This window comes from Seriola aureovittata, chromosome 23 (assembly GCF_021018895.1).
Source record: "Seriola aureovittata isolate HTS-2021-v1 ecotype China chromosome 23, ASM2101889v1, whole genome shotgun sequence".
NCBI lineage: Eukaryota > Metazoa > Chordata > Actinopteri > Carangiformes > Carangidae > Seriola > Seriola aureovittata.
This window is the reverse complement of record NC_079386.1, coordinates 18,868,052-18,882,171: the sequence shown is the minus strand read 5'-3', so window position 1 is coordinate 18,882,171 and position 14,120 is coordinate 18,868,052. Positions and strand designations below refer to the sequence as shown.

At 40.6% G+C, this 14,120-nt stretch overlaps 2 protein-coding genes across 3 annotated transcripts in view; one reads left to right on the top strand and one right to left on the bottom strand.

Annotated features, from left to right (window-relative positions):
• Positions 1–1,754: 1,754 nt before the first annotated feature.
• On the bottom strand, positions 1,755–10,527 carry LOC130164262 (atrial natriuretic peptide receptor 1-like). The gene is made up of 23 exons (XM_056368878.1): positions 10,312–10,527; positions 9,704–9,815; positions 9,073–9,205; positions 8,839–8,971; positions 8,634–8,738; positions 8,107–8,209; positions 7,788–7,933; positions 7,629–7,701; positions 7,133–7,277; positions 6,760–6,846; positions 6,524–6,667; positions 6,274–6,395; positions 5,604–5,742; positions 5,306–5,354; positions 5,108–5,209; positions 4,541–4,660; positions 4,334–4,427; positions 3,822–3,909; positions 3,529–3,668; positions 3,207–3,359; positions 3,004–3,102; positions 2,717–2,808; positions 1,755–2,629 (listed from the first exon to the last, which is right to left on the bottom strand). Exons 1-23 carry the CDS (start codon positions 10,345–10,347, stop codon positions 2,438–2,440), a joined length of 2,607 nt encoding a protein of 868 aa, XP_056224853.1. The 5' UTR covers positions 10,348–10,527; the 3' UTR covers positions 1,755–2,437.
• Positions 10,528–12,058: 1,531 nt separating this feature from the next.
• Positions 12,059–14,120, top strand: part of LOC130164268 (nephronectin-like) — a 7,808-nt gene continuing 5,746 nt past the window's right edge. Inside the window, exons 1-2 of one of the 2 annotated variants that reach the window (XM_056368893.1) lie at positions 12,059–12,642; positions 13,667–13,767. In XM_056368893.1, coding sequence (XP_056224868.1) covers positions 12,566–12,642; positions 13,667–13,767 — 178 coding nt within the window. In that variant the 5' untranslated portion in view covers positions 12,059–12,565. The remainder of the gene's footprint in view (positions 12,643–13,666; positions 13,768–14,120) is intronic. The other variant, XM_056368894.1, reaches the window with a different exon arrangement.

Below are 14,120 nucleotides of genomic sequence, written 5' to 3'. Positions count from 1 at the left end.
GCGGATGTTTTCACTCCGGCTTATATTGGGATTTTTTTCCTTTTAATAGATTAACTTTATTAACTTTAACTTTAATACCCCACTCATTCCTGGTTATTAATTTTATTCTGGTTTTATTTCTGGTTTTACTCTTTACTTCCAAACATCTCCTCTCTCTTAGCATTTTATTTTTTATTTTTTATTATTATTTAATCATTTTAGTTACTATTCTGTCTCATTTTTATTAGATTTTTAATATCCTACGTTTTATTTCTAGTTTTACTCTTTAATTCATCTCCTCTGTTTCAGTATTTTATTTGCTTATTTACTCACTTCCTGTTATTATTTTCTTAGTTTTTATTGTTTAATTTATTACTTGGTCATTTATTGTTCTGTGTGTAAATATGTGTGTGTTTGTGAAGCACTTTGTATTGCATTGTTTGGTTGAAACTGCTACACGAATAAAGTCTGATACACGAATAATGTTGATTGATTGATTGATTGGTTGATTGATTGGTGGATTATACAATATTGTACAAATGTTCAAATAGAAATGTTAAATTTTTAGCTTCATGAATCAGCTGATTAAATCTCAAACTACAGTTTCTACACACAGCTGAGCCCTGTGTGTGTGTGTGTGTGTGTGTTTGTTTGTGTGTGTGTGTGCGTGTGTGTGTGTGTGTGTGCGTGTGTGGTGAAGAGCTGCCTTTTGCAGCTGTGGAGCTCTCATGCAGATGAGACCATGTCAAACACACACACACACACACACTCAGGCTGCAGTGTTCTCCTGTCTAAATATGTTGAGATAAAAAGTCTGATTTTAGAGAAACTACGGAAGCCCAGAGCGGCCATGTTTTTAGATTCATTATCTTGTTATTTAGTGAAGACGAAACGTTTCAATCTTTAAGCTGCTGAACTCTAAAGTTTAAATCCCACAGAATTCACAGCAGGGAAATATTTTACTTTGAAAAGCCACAGTCTGAATTCATGTGTTTTGAAATTGTAGCTTCTGGACTAAAAGCTGGAGGGAGGTTCTCAGCTGATGAACTTCAAATTCAGTCATTGATCATTGGTGATAGGTTTAAACATCTGGGCAATAAACACAATTTAGTAGATTATAAAGTTCATAATCAGGTGTTCATTGTCTTTCCTTCCATATCTCAGTCTTTGAATGAGCAGGGAACAAAATAATGAATTTAAAATGTTTGTTTCATGTTTTTTCAAGAAAGTCTGAGAACTCATCTCCGGTTAGTAAGAAAACTCAGATCAACTAAGTTCCACATCAACTCATGTCATCATCCTCGTCCTCCTCTCTCAGGTCTCCTCCTCTTCGTCTGTCTGTTGTCATGTCGGCCATCTTGGCTGCTAACAGGTAAACAAAGCCCCCCCCCCCCTTCTCATCTCTGTCTCTTCAAGTCGTCCATCTGCTCAACACTGTCACATGAATATTTATACAGTGCGTCCATGCCAGCAGCAGAGATGCTAATGAGCTAACGAAACCAACCAGAACCATCAAACTGATGAACGGAGGCTGTTTTACAGTTTATTATATTTATTATTAATAATTCTGAAGTCATGAGTCCAAACCCCTCCAAAGTAAAACCTGTTGATTATTTAAAATCTTTTCACATTTGTTCTGTTTTCTTTAGTTTGTTAATTAGTATTTCAGACTTATTATAGACTTTTAGAAACAGATTCAGATGTAATGATATTAAAATAACTCACAGAGAAGCTTTAATGATCAGTTTTAATGATGTACAGACACGGACTGTGTTTACTCATCAGCTGTTTATTATTATAAATCCACACAAGAACAACAATATATGGTTTTACTCATTTGTTTTTGTGCAGTTTATAGTCTCTGGTCTCCAGTCTTTAGTCTTTAGTCTCTAATCTTTAGTTTTTAGTCTCTAATCTTTAGTCTTTAGTCTCTAATCTTTAGTCTCCAGTCTCTAGTCTTTAGTCTCTAGTCTCTAGTCTTTAGTCTCTAGTCTTTAGTTTTTAGTTTCCAGTCTTTAGTCCAGCAGAGATTTTTCGACCAGTTCTCTGGTGTTTTTTCATTAAGACCTGGTTCATCCCTTCGTTCACGTTTCCTCGTTCCTTTTAAGGAACCATCAGTGAAACTAACTACTTCCTGTGGCAGTTTCACATTAAAACCCTACCATTAAAGTGATGGACTGTGATAGGCTTTTAATGTGAAACAACTGCGTAGAAACTGTTTCTTTCTTTAAACATTAGACTGAAAGTATCTTTGTCGATTATGATGATGTGTTGTTAAGATGACGTGTTCAGGAGTCTGTTGTTCAGTGGATTAATCACAGATAATAGACAGATACATGTAACAACATATAACAACATACAACAACATATAACACATTATACAAACGTTTCAACATGTGAAGAAACAGGGATGACGACTGAAGAGAACTAATCAAATGATGAACTCAGAGTTTGGGGGTCAGGCCGGATCCAGGAGCAGATCGTCGTTCAGAAACCCCGGCATGGACGAATACAGCTCCCGCTCTTTCTCCATCTCTTTCTCCATCTCCATGGTGACGTGCTTGGTCGTCTTGGTGTCCGGGCTGACGTCCCTGGCGACCAGAGACACCTTCTTCCCCGCCAACCAGTAAGTCACCATGTCGCCTTTCCCCTGGTAGAGACAAGACAGAGGCAGAGTGTTACCGGGCAGCTCCCAGTGCTCCCAGTGGACAGAGCTGATCCATGGTGGGAGCCTCACTTTGACCTGCAGCATTCCTCTGCACTCCAGCACGTATCCGCCGATCTCCTCCAGCAGGTAAAATGCACTGGAGCTGCACTGGATCTTCAGGGCTGCAAAGACACCGACTTAGTTTTGGAAATGGCAGGTTTTTACATTTCTACCATTAGTTTCAGTTCATTTCTATGAAAAGATAAGGAGTTGAGTCTTGTTTGAAATAATTTATCTGTCATAGTAAACGTTAAGCCATGAGGAGAAAGAATAAAAGCACTTAAGGCGTCCTCCACAACCACTGGTCACCCAATTACCCAGGCTGGTGGACTCCATCCTAGACGCTGTGTTAACGGTGTCTCCGAACAAACAGTAACGAGGCATCTTCGTCCCTACAACACCTGCAACCACCGGACCTAAGGACCGAGAGACAGAGAGAGATTAATAAAGAAGCAAACTAGATTAAATAATATAATATTATTTAGATTTGTAAAAAGTTTCCGACAGCCTCTGCGAGTACCGGAGTGTATCCCGCCTCGTATCTGCAGCTGCATGTTGGGTTTGTGAGGGATCCTGAAGGTGCGACAGACGCCCACCAGGTCCAGAGCCATGCTGGCGATCTCTGAGGCGTGGAGGATCCCATTTTCCTGGGGAACGCCGGACACCACCATGTCTGAACAACCACACGTACACAATGATACAACAACAAATCTGTTTTTGTTATAGAGAGGTGATTGTTTTAGTTTTTGGAGACTGTTGTTTGAGGTTTAATACTTGGTTTTTGGGTTTAGGTTAGACTTAGGTTAGGTTAAAGGGTTAGGGAATACACTGAGGGAACTCACAGGCATCTCCGATGGTTTCCACCTTGTAGACGTCGTAGTTGTCGATGATGTCGTCAAATGTTGTGTAGAGTTTGTTAAGGAAATCCACAACCTGGTAGGGAGTGCTGGTGCTGGACAGCTGGGTAAAGCCCACGATATCACTGCACACACGTGGAGTATTCAGAACCTTTATTGAAGTAAAAGTACCACCAACGTTCCTGGGACTATGTTTCTTCTTTGAAACTGGCAGATCACGACTACCACTAAACTTTTGATCTGTCAGTCGGACAGTTGTTAGTTCTCTCTGCCTCTACCTGAAGAAGACGGTGGCACTGACGTAACTCTGAGCCTGCAACGGTTTCCCCTGGCGCAGGTCATCAGCTACCTGCTTAGGAAGCATACCTGCAACACAAACATGCAAATATTCTTATTTTATTTTAGTTAACCTTCATTTAACCTGGAAATATCTTGAGATACACAATGTCTTTCACATGAGAGTTGTGGTCAAACGGCGATATATACAGTACCAGTCAAAAGTTGGAAACACTTTTCCCAGAATAGGAACCCCAAAAAAATTGCACAGAAACAGGTTTAAGGAAATGCTCTTAATGTGATGCATTTATGGTTAATTTTAATTGGTGAAATCATAACTGCAGTTTGTGGAACACAGGTAGGAGATTGGTTAACAGTTTAGATAACTGTATCATCTGCATACAGATGACTCTTGGATAAATCATTTTGTGTTGCCGGTTTTACTTCAGAGTTGGACAGAAATGAATCACATTAGTAACCAAACTATCATAATTGACAGGTGTGTGTGTCGTACTGTACAGCAGCCTGTCAGTTTTCTGTTTCTCATGCATCAGGTCTTGAGTCCGCTCGGCCACCAACACCTCCAGATGTTTACTGTACTTCTCCATCTGAAACGGAGAGTTGCACCTGCATGTTACAGTGAGCTGTGATTTTAACTACACATGACATAATACGACACGATACAATGTGTGTCATGAACCCCATGTCCGCAGGTAATTACCAGGTTCATCATCATGTCCACCGGACTGACTTTGACGGGGTTGATTCGGTGAACAAACTTCCTGATTTGTTCAAAGGTGGGTCGGTGGGCGGGGTTATGAGAGCGGCATCTTCGAATCAGCTAAGGTCACATACACAAGACAAAAGGCAGCAGAAAAGGTAAGGGCGAGATTTCTTTCTTATAAATTTGAGTTTCCCTTTGGACTAAATTAGATTTTGTTGTTTCAATAAGTTTTTATTTCTAAATAATGTTGTCTTAACACCATGACAAATACTTTAAGGAGAGGATGAAGGGTTTCAAAAATCTGATAATGTTTTCCAAGCAGAAACTATGTCATCTCACAACCAATCATGTTTTACACGTCACCCCCCACAAATATCATTCATCATGCTAGCTAACAAATTAGCATACAAACAAATTATAGAAATATAATTTACACCATTGTATCATCCATCAATCAATCAGTCAGTCAAATATTATTTGTATGGCATCTTTCATGCAGATTAGTGCAATTCATTCTGTAAACATTAAAACATTGCACAAGCAGATTAGACAGTGTGTACACACCTCTACGTAGTCAGCAGGACATGGGCAGGTGTTGTCAGCTTTACTGGAGATCAGTTCAGGTAGAGGAGGACACCAGGCACACTCCAGATTAGACTCCTCTGCCTGAAAATTATTTATTTATTTATTCAAAAAACATGAACGCATCATCAGACTGACAGTGGTGGGACCAGCTAGTGAACCAATCAGATTGTGACTTACGGGGACGGGGTCGCTGCGAGTGGCTATCTCCAGCAGAATGATGGAATAACTGGGAAAACAAACAGAGGATGATGAGTGTATATTTGTATTACATCACATTGTGGACATAAAACACTTACCCACAAGGTAAGGCATTACATTTTAGTGTATTTGAGTACTTGGTTTTCGGTCTAGGTAAGGTTACATTAAAGGCTGGAGTTCGGCAGGTCATAGTCATGGTCAAGGTCGGAGGGAATTCATGTACTGTAAGTGAATGCATAGTCCTCCGAAGTGGCAAAAACAAGTTAACGTGTGATACCTAAACACGTCTCCAGCCAGCGTCGGCTCCATGTTGGAGTTATGAAACTCTGGCGGCATGTACACCTCCAAGAGTCTCTGCTGATAGGTGGAAAGAGGCTCCGCCCCGTCATCCCTGCGATACATCCACAGACCGTAATCTGACAGGACAGACCACATGTCAATCAAAACCAGAAAACAAAACTTTCAAATCATGACATGACATTGTAAACATAAGAGAGAACAGCCCTTAATGTCTGTGGAAATTTATGCAGTAGGTCAAACAATCTCAGAGGCGCTTGTCCTTTGTTTTTGTTTGTAGTTTTAATGGCGAGGTTAGCATTGTTTAGCTCAAATATACTGGAGTCAATGGGATCCAGTAGCAACCGCGCTCAAAAAGTGAGAAAAACATCTTAAAGCTGAAGGTTTACTGGTAATATATCTTATAAATAGTTTTAGATTTTTTTGTAATTTTCACCCAAAATACCAAGATTTAATAAAAAAAATTGTGGCAGATCGGTTTGAACAAATCTACTGACTATGCACTGGAGATCCACAAATTAAGTAAAAACAAAGCAATACACTTTTTAACGACTTTGTCAACCATAAAAATAGTTCTTCTAAAATCCAATTTTATCTGGATTTTTATATTGTTTGTATTTTAGCCTAAAAATTAGGAGCCTTGTTATTACCTGTTATTTTACAAACCCAGCGGTCATCTAAGACACAGTTCAGAGACTTGAGTCGACCGTGACAGATCCTGTGTTGGTGGAGGTACGACATTCCTCTGGCGATGTCTGTGGCGAAGGAAAACCTGGCAGACAAACACAGAATGTCTTTAACTGGAGATTGTTTATTTTTATCACCCCAGTTAACTGGTGTGTTTCTATTTCAATTCTTTGTTTTTAGTCCAAATCCTCATCCTTCTGTTTGAGAGTTTACCTGAAGCCCCAGTTGAGAGGGATCTCGTCATTGAGAAGAACGTCGTTCAGGCTTCCTTTTGGGCAGTACTCTGTCACTATGGCAACGTTTGGAGCCTCAACACACCCACCTATAAACTTACAGAGGTTGGGGTGATCGAGTTCCCTGAAGTCAGAGCGAGACAAAATAGAGCCGAAATACCAGATGAGCAATATGACAGGGTTTTATTAAATGGAGAAGGATGATGAGCGTCTTACCTGACTTGTTTGACTTCCTGTCTGATGGTTTTGGACAGAGAGAAAGTCTTTGTATGAATCCTCTTGATTGCCACCGTCCTGCCGTCACTGAAGAGGAAAATTACTTTTAATATTTCCAAACATCCGCCAACCAGTCGTCTCCATCAACACTGTAGACTTTCCCTGCTGACCTGGAGGTATCGGTCCCTATCATTCCCCAGTTTGAGATCTTTGTTGCCTCTCTTTCCCCTCATACTCAAACACATATTTCTCTGCTGTTGAATCTCTAGTAAATACATAACATGCCCAAAACTATACATTTTATATTAAACATTATATAGACACATAGTGTTAAAAATAGAGTTTAAATGGACAGACAGGAAGTCAAACATACTATATCCCGGTGCAGGTGAACAGTATTTTTCGGTTTCCCGGTTGTCCCGTACATGAGCTGAGAGCAGTTATACAGCTGGTGTTACTGTCACTGTTTCCCACTGGCACACTCATTATACTGCCCATGGTCATCCGAGCTTCCTGATCTATAGAAAGCAATAAACAACAATTTTTTTTTTTAACAGCATTATGAATTCATTTGGAACAACCTGGCCAATGTCAAGAAGAAAACTAAAGCTTGAGTTTGATTCCTTCCCTCCATGAAACTTCATTCTTGACCTTTGGGATTGTAGTTTGACGAAATAACTTCAATTTAAGGTCTATTTACTTCCATCAACTCAAACGAAGATTCAACAAAATGAAACTTCAGACCAGTTTCAAAAGTCTCAGACCTCAATTCATCAGTTTTACCGATGTCCCTCACAAGTGACCGATTTAGATCTGACGAAACTAGTTCCAAGCAGTTCAAACCGGTTTGATCTGGATCGTGACAGTACCTTGTTTTATTGTAGAGAAGTCGATGATCCAACTCTCGTCCCACAACAGCTTCTGTTTCTGGTACCGCAGCCACTACACAGGACAGATTCTCTGATTATTTATTGATTGATATTGAGTATTTGGTGGGTTACTGCGAGTTGTGTCGAGTGAATCCTTACGACAGCAGTCAGTATGAAGCAGAGGCAGAGCAGGCTGAGCGGCAGGCCGATGGCCAGCTTGGTGGCCGGGGTCATAGGGCATTCACCACAGTCGGCTGGACAGGTGGAACAAAGCTCCGCCTCCTCACAGACACCATCACCACAAACTTACAGAGGAGAAAAGAGGACTAAGTAGTTACTTCTTTATCATTAATGTCAACACTATGTTTGAAGCAGAGACTCTGAAACAAAGTAATTGAGGAAATACAACCATCGGCGGTCACTGAAGTCTCTGTCACCGACGACCTTCACCACACCAACATACACAGGTATAACCTACCTACAGCGGGCAGCACGGTGCTCTTGGCCTCCAGAGCAACCTGCATGCGACCAACTCGTATGTGAGCGATGAGCGAGGTTAAACCAGCATGGAGCAAAACCACCTGCAAGATGGAGCAATGGGTTTAGCAGGTTCTCAATTACCAGGTCCTGAATTTACAAAAGTAACCAAAGCCATATGGGTGGAGTTGAATTTTAGAGTGTTTCCCTACAAAAGCTTAAGTTGAGCAATCTGTAGGAAGTTTAATGATGAGTCTTATTAATTGGCATCAGTATTGATGATTGATTAATCCATTATTCTCTATCTAGAAAAGCTAATCAGAATCTTTGAGATTAGTATTTTCTGACAACTCCTTGACAGAGTTTGGAGACAAAATCTGCAGCGCAAAACCCCAATCGTATCAGTACTCTCCATATCACTGTCACTGTGGCTCCTTTTCAGGCAAACCATATCCTCCTTGCTCTCTGGCTGTCAGATTGAGCGGCAATAAACTCGTCCATACTAAGATACAGATAAAATGAATTTACCTTGGCAGTCCAGTTGGTCTGGGTCATCTTTCCGGACGTAGAGATGGTGTGTGTGAAGATTTTTCCATCGTCAGGAATCCAGGGGCCGCAGATGCTCTCCGATGTCTGAAAGTGAGTTTATATGAATACCTGCTAATTAAAATTAAATATCTATATTATCATATTTTGAAGGAAATTTTAAATAAATGAAAGTGAAAGTTTGTACCATGTATCCCAGTGGACAGGAGTGGATGTTAGCATGATGAATGCAGCAGTTTTCTCCGTCTGCATCTTTCCAGTTGGACGGACAGTCGTGATGTTCGCAGAACCTCCGAGCTGCTTCAGCGTTTACTATGGAGCTAAACACATAAACCCGCCAGACCAGTTCAGATCGGGATAAGAACCAGTTTAGAGTCCAGTAGAATGTGTAAGTCCAGTCTGAACTCAATCTAAAACTAACCTGTGTGTGAAGATGTGGTTTTCGACGGCCCACCGGTAGAAAAAATCCTGGGCCGTTACCGAGTACGTGACGCTGAACACCTCGCCGCTCTTCACGGCCTCAGGAGGACGGACCACCCAGGCCATCTCCAGACCTGGACGACACAATCGACAGACACACCAAAGCAGCCACGCCCACTTAATTTGCATATTTAGATCTGATCACAATGTGGACGGAGTGGGGAAAACAGAAAAGCTAAAAAACTGTGATGAGGTCATTATCCAGATACTGACAGTGTCGTACAGTACTTCCTGCAAGTCAGTTTAAACCAACAACGAAAAAAACAAATATAAGATCAAATAAAACAACATTTTTTTAATGTTAACGTTTCATTAAATGTTTATATTTCACATTTTCCAGCTGCTCTGCTTTTTCTGGATTTGGAGTCGTACATCAGTTCGTCTTTTTGTTACAGGCTGAATTTCTACAGGTTATATTACTAAACGTAACTTTTTCAACCTTAAAGGCCCTAAAAATTGTTTGATTCCTGTCAATAAAATCTGATCAAAATCACACCGACTGAAGCAGATTCAAGTATCACAAGCCTGAGTGCACAATAAAACATGAACACAGACTGTTATCAGTTTCTCACCTCCACATTCGATCATGTTGCTATCGTTGGGTCCGTCGAGAGGCCAGCAGTCGTACTCTCTGTTGTCCAAGTCGTGCCAACAACATGTCGGACCAATACAGCAAACACACACCTGGAAAGAACATGACACACAAATAATCCAGTAACCAGATCCTCCACAACCACATCCTCAGAAACACCTGGGCTGCTGTGTTTAAGGAAAAACAGGCAGTCAACGTGATATAAAAACATTAATTTGGCTTGACAGATTTAAAGCAGAGAACAAAAGAGAAGATTTGTCCAACACATAATGACAAAATAAGACGTAAACGATAATATACAAAAGATTTTTAGCCAGTAAAGAAGCATTTTATTTTATTATTTTAAATTATATTAATTGTTTTCGAGCACACAAAAATAAGAGAAAGCATTTCATTTAAAAACAAACATCTGGATTCATATGGATTCATAAAAATTAAATTGATTTAATAAAATCATCTGTTGCTGCACTAATTTTTCTTCTCAGTATTATACATAAAATCACAACCTATCTTGCTGCATTCTCTTGCAAATCCACTTCCTTTCTCATTAATAAATTTAGAGGTAAAAGCAGATGTTTGATGTCTCACCCAGAGCAGAAACCAAAGTCTCTTTTGTTTCTTCATGTTGTTGTTGAAGGACAGACAGGTAAACAGACGGGTAGGCAGACAGGTAGACGGGGGGTCGGGGACATCTGATGTGTCTGAGCTGTTGAATCCAGACTGAGTGATGAGCAGCGCAGTAGGAGAGAGGTGTGGGTGGTCGAGTTAGGTAGGACGGACTGAAGAGAGAGAGAGATGAATACAGACATTTGCACCCTGCTGCTCAAACCTGTCACACAGTCTTCAACATGGAGCTAATTGTAATATTCGCTGCCCTCTGGTGGAGGAAGCTGTTACTGCACCAACTTCTGTACTTTTAAAGCTCCATGTTTCTTCTTCTTCTGTGTTTTATTTGAAGTGTTGATCCATAAGAAGATATATTTGTGGTTTTAAGAACCAAAAACCATCTTAGTGTAGTTTTACATCTCCTCTCTCAGGCTTCTCTCTGGAGCTCTAGTAACAACAGGTCGGTGAGCCAATCAGAAGAGAGGAGGCTCTGAGCCTCTCTTCTGATTGGCTGACTGATTTCTGAGTGATCCAATAAAAATATAGCAGATTTCAGGTAAAAACACTCAGAGAAACCAAATCCTGCAAAGGTTTGGATGGTGGGTCCAGGTGGGCGGGGCTTGGTGACTGCTTTGTTGTGACATCACAAAGTTCCAGAAGTCCTGACGGCTGGTTTTAAGGCTCAGTTTCTGAATACAGGCTGTGTGCATTTCTCTGTGGACTGAGGCTTTGATACTTTCACAGTATTAATATAGAAGCTAGAGCTGATCTATAATCACACTACACATGGACACAGACCTTTACACTGGATGGGACCTTTAATAATACCACTATTTCTACCAGTAGTGGAACTTAACTTAGTAAGCTTGTACTCTGTTCTTTTTATCGCACAGCTGTAGCTAATTACAAATTTCTTACAAATTCCCTATAAATTTAGATTTTACATTAAAATTGTGTCGGGTCGGGGTCTTTTGTCGTGTCTCAGGTGTTTTTGAGTTGTTAGCATACCCACAAAAGTGAAATTTCTTTTTGATACGTCTCACATGGTTTAATTCAAATAACAGTTCGAGGACAGAAGAGGTCAAATATTTGACTTGAGTACATTTTGCTGATAATACTCGTGTACTTTTACCTGAGTTGGGTTTTAAATGCAGGACTTTTATTTGTATTTTTACATTGTGTTATTGCTACTTTTACTGATTCTTCACCTGCAGATTATCACTGGTTCTCTTGTTCCACTGCTACTACTCCTGAGCTGCGTGAACGTGACGTCAGTGGGATGCACTGACTTCCTCCTCCATTAAGTTTGTGTCCTCGGGCCTTTACATAAACATGATGTCATGACACATTGGGACGTTTTACAGTGAAGATGTCAGCCAGGAATGTCAGCTACAAGTGTAACGGAAACACAGACAGACAGACAGGCAGACAGACATACAGACAGACAGACAGACAGACAGACAGGTTACATGTTGTTAGCTTCATTTGTAAGTTAATTTCGTGACAAATGAGCTCAAGCTGTTTTCAGTCAACACGAATGCAAACACACAGTCACACACGCCAACGGTCCATCTGTGTTTGAGTCACAACAGAGTTTGTGTGTGATGATGAAAAAGAAATCTGTGTTTGTTTAAATCTCACAACAAACTTCCTCTCGTCTCTCCCACTCCCCCCCCCCCCTTCCCCCCCTTCCCCCCTTCCTCCCGGGTTTCTCTGGTTCTACCGGCACGCGACACCAACCGTTAGAGCTCCAGCCACCAGTCGCAGAGTGCACGAGGACTCAGTTTTTAAAAACCAACTCAACGTTCTCGGAACATTCGAACGCGCGCGACACGAACCGAAGAATTAAACCGGGTTTTTTTTCAACTCCGTAACAACTTTATCTTAATTACCGCTTGTTTTTAACGACAGAAAACTTGGGTTCGTTCGACATTTACCGATTTCAACATCAGAGGAGAAGAATTTAACGGCCATTTTCACCTCAACGCTAATTTAATTATATGTTTCCAACATTTTAAGTATTTTTTTTTTTTAGCTAATCCGTTCTTATGTTTCACCAGTTGCTTCACTTTTAATGACATTTGACGTTTGTACCGGCTCCGTGACGTCGTGCTGAGATGAGGTTTCAAACCGCTGCCAAAGGTGGATATTAGCTTGTGCTTTTGTCCAGAACCGGACAGGGACCAGGACCAGGACCAGAGTGGGCTGTATTTGTGTTCCTGGTTAAAGGAGGAAGATGTTGACCCGGGTCAGCCTGGTTCTGCTGTCCTGGTTCTGTATATGGAGCCAGGGTCAGCTGTTGGATTATGAGAGGTCAGTAATTTATCTCTTTGTTTTGCCATTTCTGAATGAACAGGTGAACACACATCAGTGTTTTCACTGTGTCTGAGGTTGTTTATGACAAATTAATTCTGATTTTATAAATGTTTGTTCCTTTAAAAATGTTTTCCTGTAAGTTTTTTTTTAAATCTGGACATAAGTTTTCAAAAGTGATTGTATCCTTATTATAAGAATTATCCTTAATAAAAATACCAAGAATAACATATTTCATATCTGGTGCCTTTAAGGTACACACAAACAAAAGAGACCAATAAATATCTGATATTAACCATTATAAACAGTGTGTTTGTGATACCAGAAAGTGATTTTTACACCAACTGCATTGTGCTGTTTTACATCTATTGTATATACTTCATTTTTTTCTGACTAACTGCTGTGACTGATTCTACTTTACATTTGACTCACTAACCTGTTGTGGCTCAGAGGGAGACTCATGCACACAGTTCCTATTCTGAATAAAGTAAAACAAATCAAACATCATTCTCTGAGTAGTAAAAGACAAAAAAAGGGGGAGAGATGGATGAATAATTAATGTTCATGGGCTCATTCATTCATTCATTCATACAGAAATAGTTTTGAAACTGAAACTGAAATTTAACTGGAGACAGGAAGAGAATAAAATCGAGGCTGTGTGAGTTAAACATGAAAGAAGAAAGCAAAGAAGAAATAATGATTCACAGAAACTGAGAGAAAGTATGTAGGGGGAGTGGAGAGAAGACAAGTATCCTGCCCTCTGCTTCTGCCGCTGATATAATTCATGTTCAGACAGGCGTGTGGAAACAGGAGATGTGGACGACGTATAGAAACACTTCAGCCGGTCTGAACTAGAACAGACGCCGCAGACTGAACAGTCTCGTCGCTGCAGCCGTGGAGAAACTCTCAGATCAGATTTCAGCGTCCCCGGTTGTTTCTCTCCGTGTTTGCCGTCCAATGCGTGAATTATGATGTGACGTGTGTAAAATGTGAATTATATGTATTTCTAATTGTGTGCTTGCAGTTGGGCGGACCAGGCGGCATTGTCTAACGGTCTCTGTCGCTATGGCAACAGTGTGGAGTGTTGCTGGGGCTGGAGACAGATGGATCGAGGGCGCTGTCGGCGTGAGGAAACACAAACACAAACATTTACACCCTGAGACCAAACCGGTGGTTTTACATTTCTCTCCGACATCCAATCAGATTCTAGATCGGCAGCCATTAGTTTCACTTTGTTTCCAGGCTTTGACGTATCTGTCGTTCAGAGCTCACAAAGCAACATCTCCTGTTTCTCTGGATCATCCACAGACGGACAGTGACTGAATCTGAATCACAATCACAATCTGAGTACTTTATTGATCCCCAGGGGGAAATTAGGTCACGTTACAGTTGCTCCCTCAAGAATGGAAATGTAACAGCAAAGAATAGAGAATAAGAAGTAAGATCATAACATATATGGAAGAGGATTAGAAAACTAA

Bases quoted from the DNA above. Each gene is read 5' to 3' on its own strand.
- LOC130164262 (XM_056368878.1), bottom strand. From the start codon at position 10,347: ATGAAGAAACAAAAGAGACTTTGGTTTCTGCTCTGG. The intron at 5,210-5,305 runs GTAAGTCACAAT...AATAATTTTCAG, and splicing joins CTCGCAGCGACCCCGTCCCC to GCAGAGGAGTCTAATCTGGA. The intron at 4,428-4,540 runs GTAATTACCTGC...TCTCCGTTTCAG, and splicing joins TGGACATGATGATGAACCTG to ATGGAGAAGTACAGTAAACA.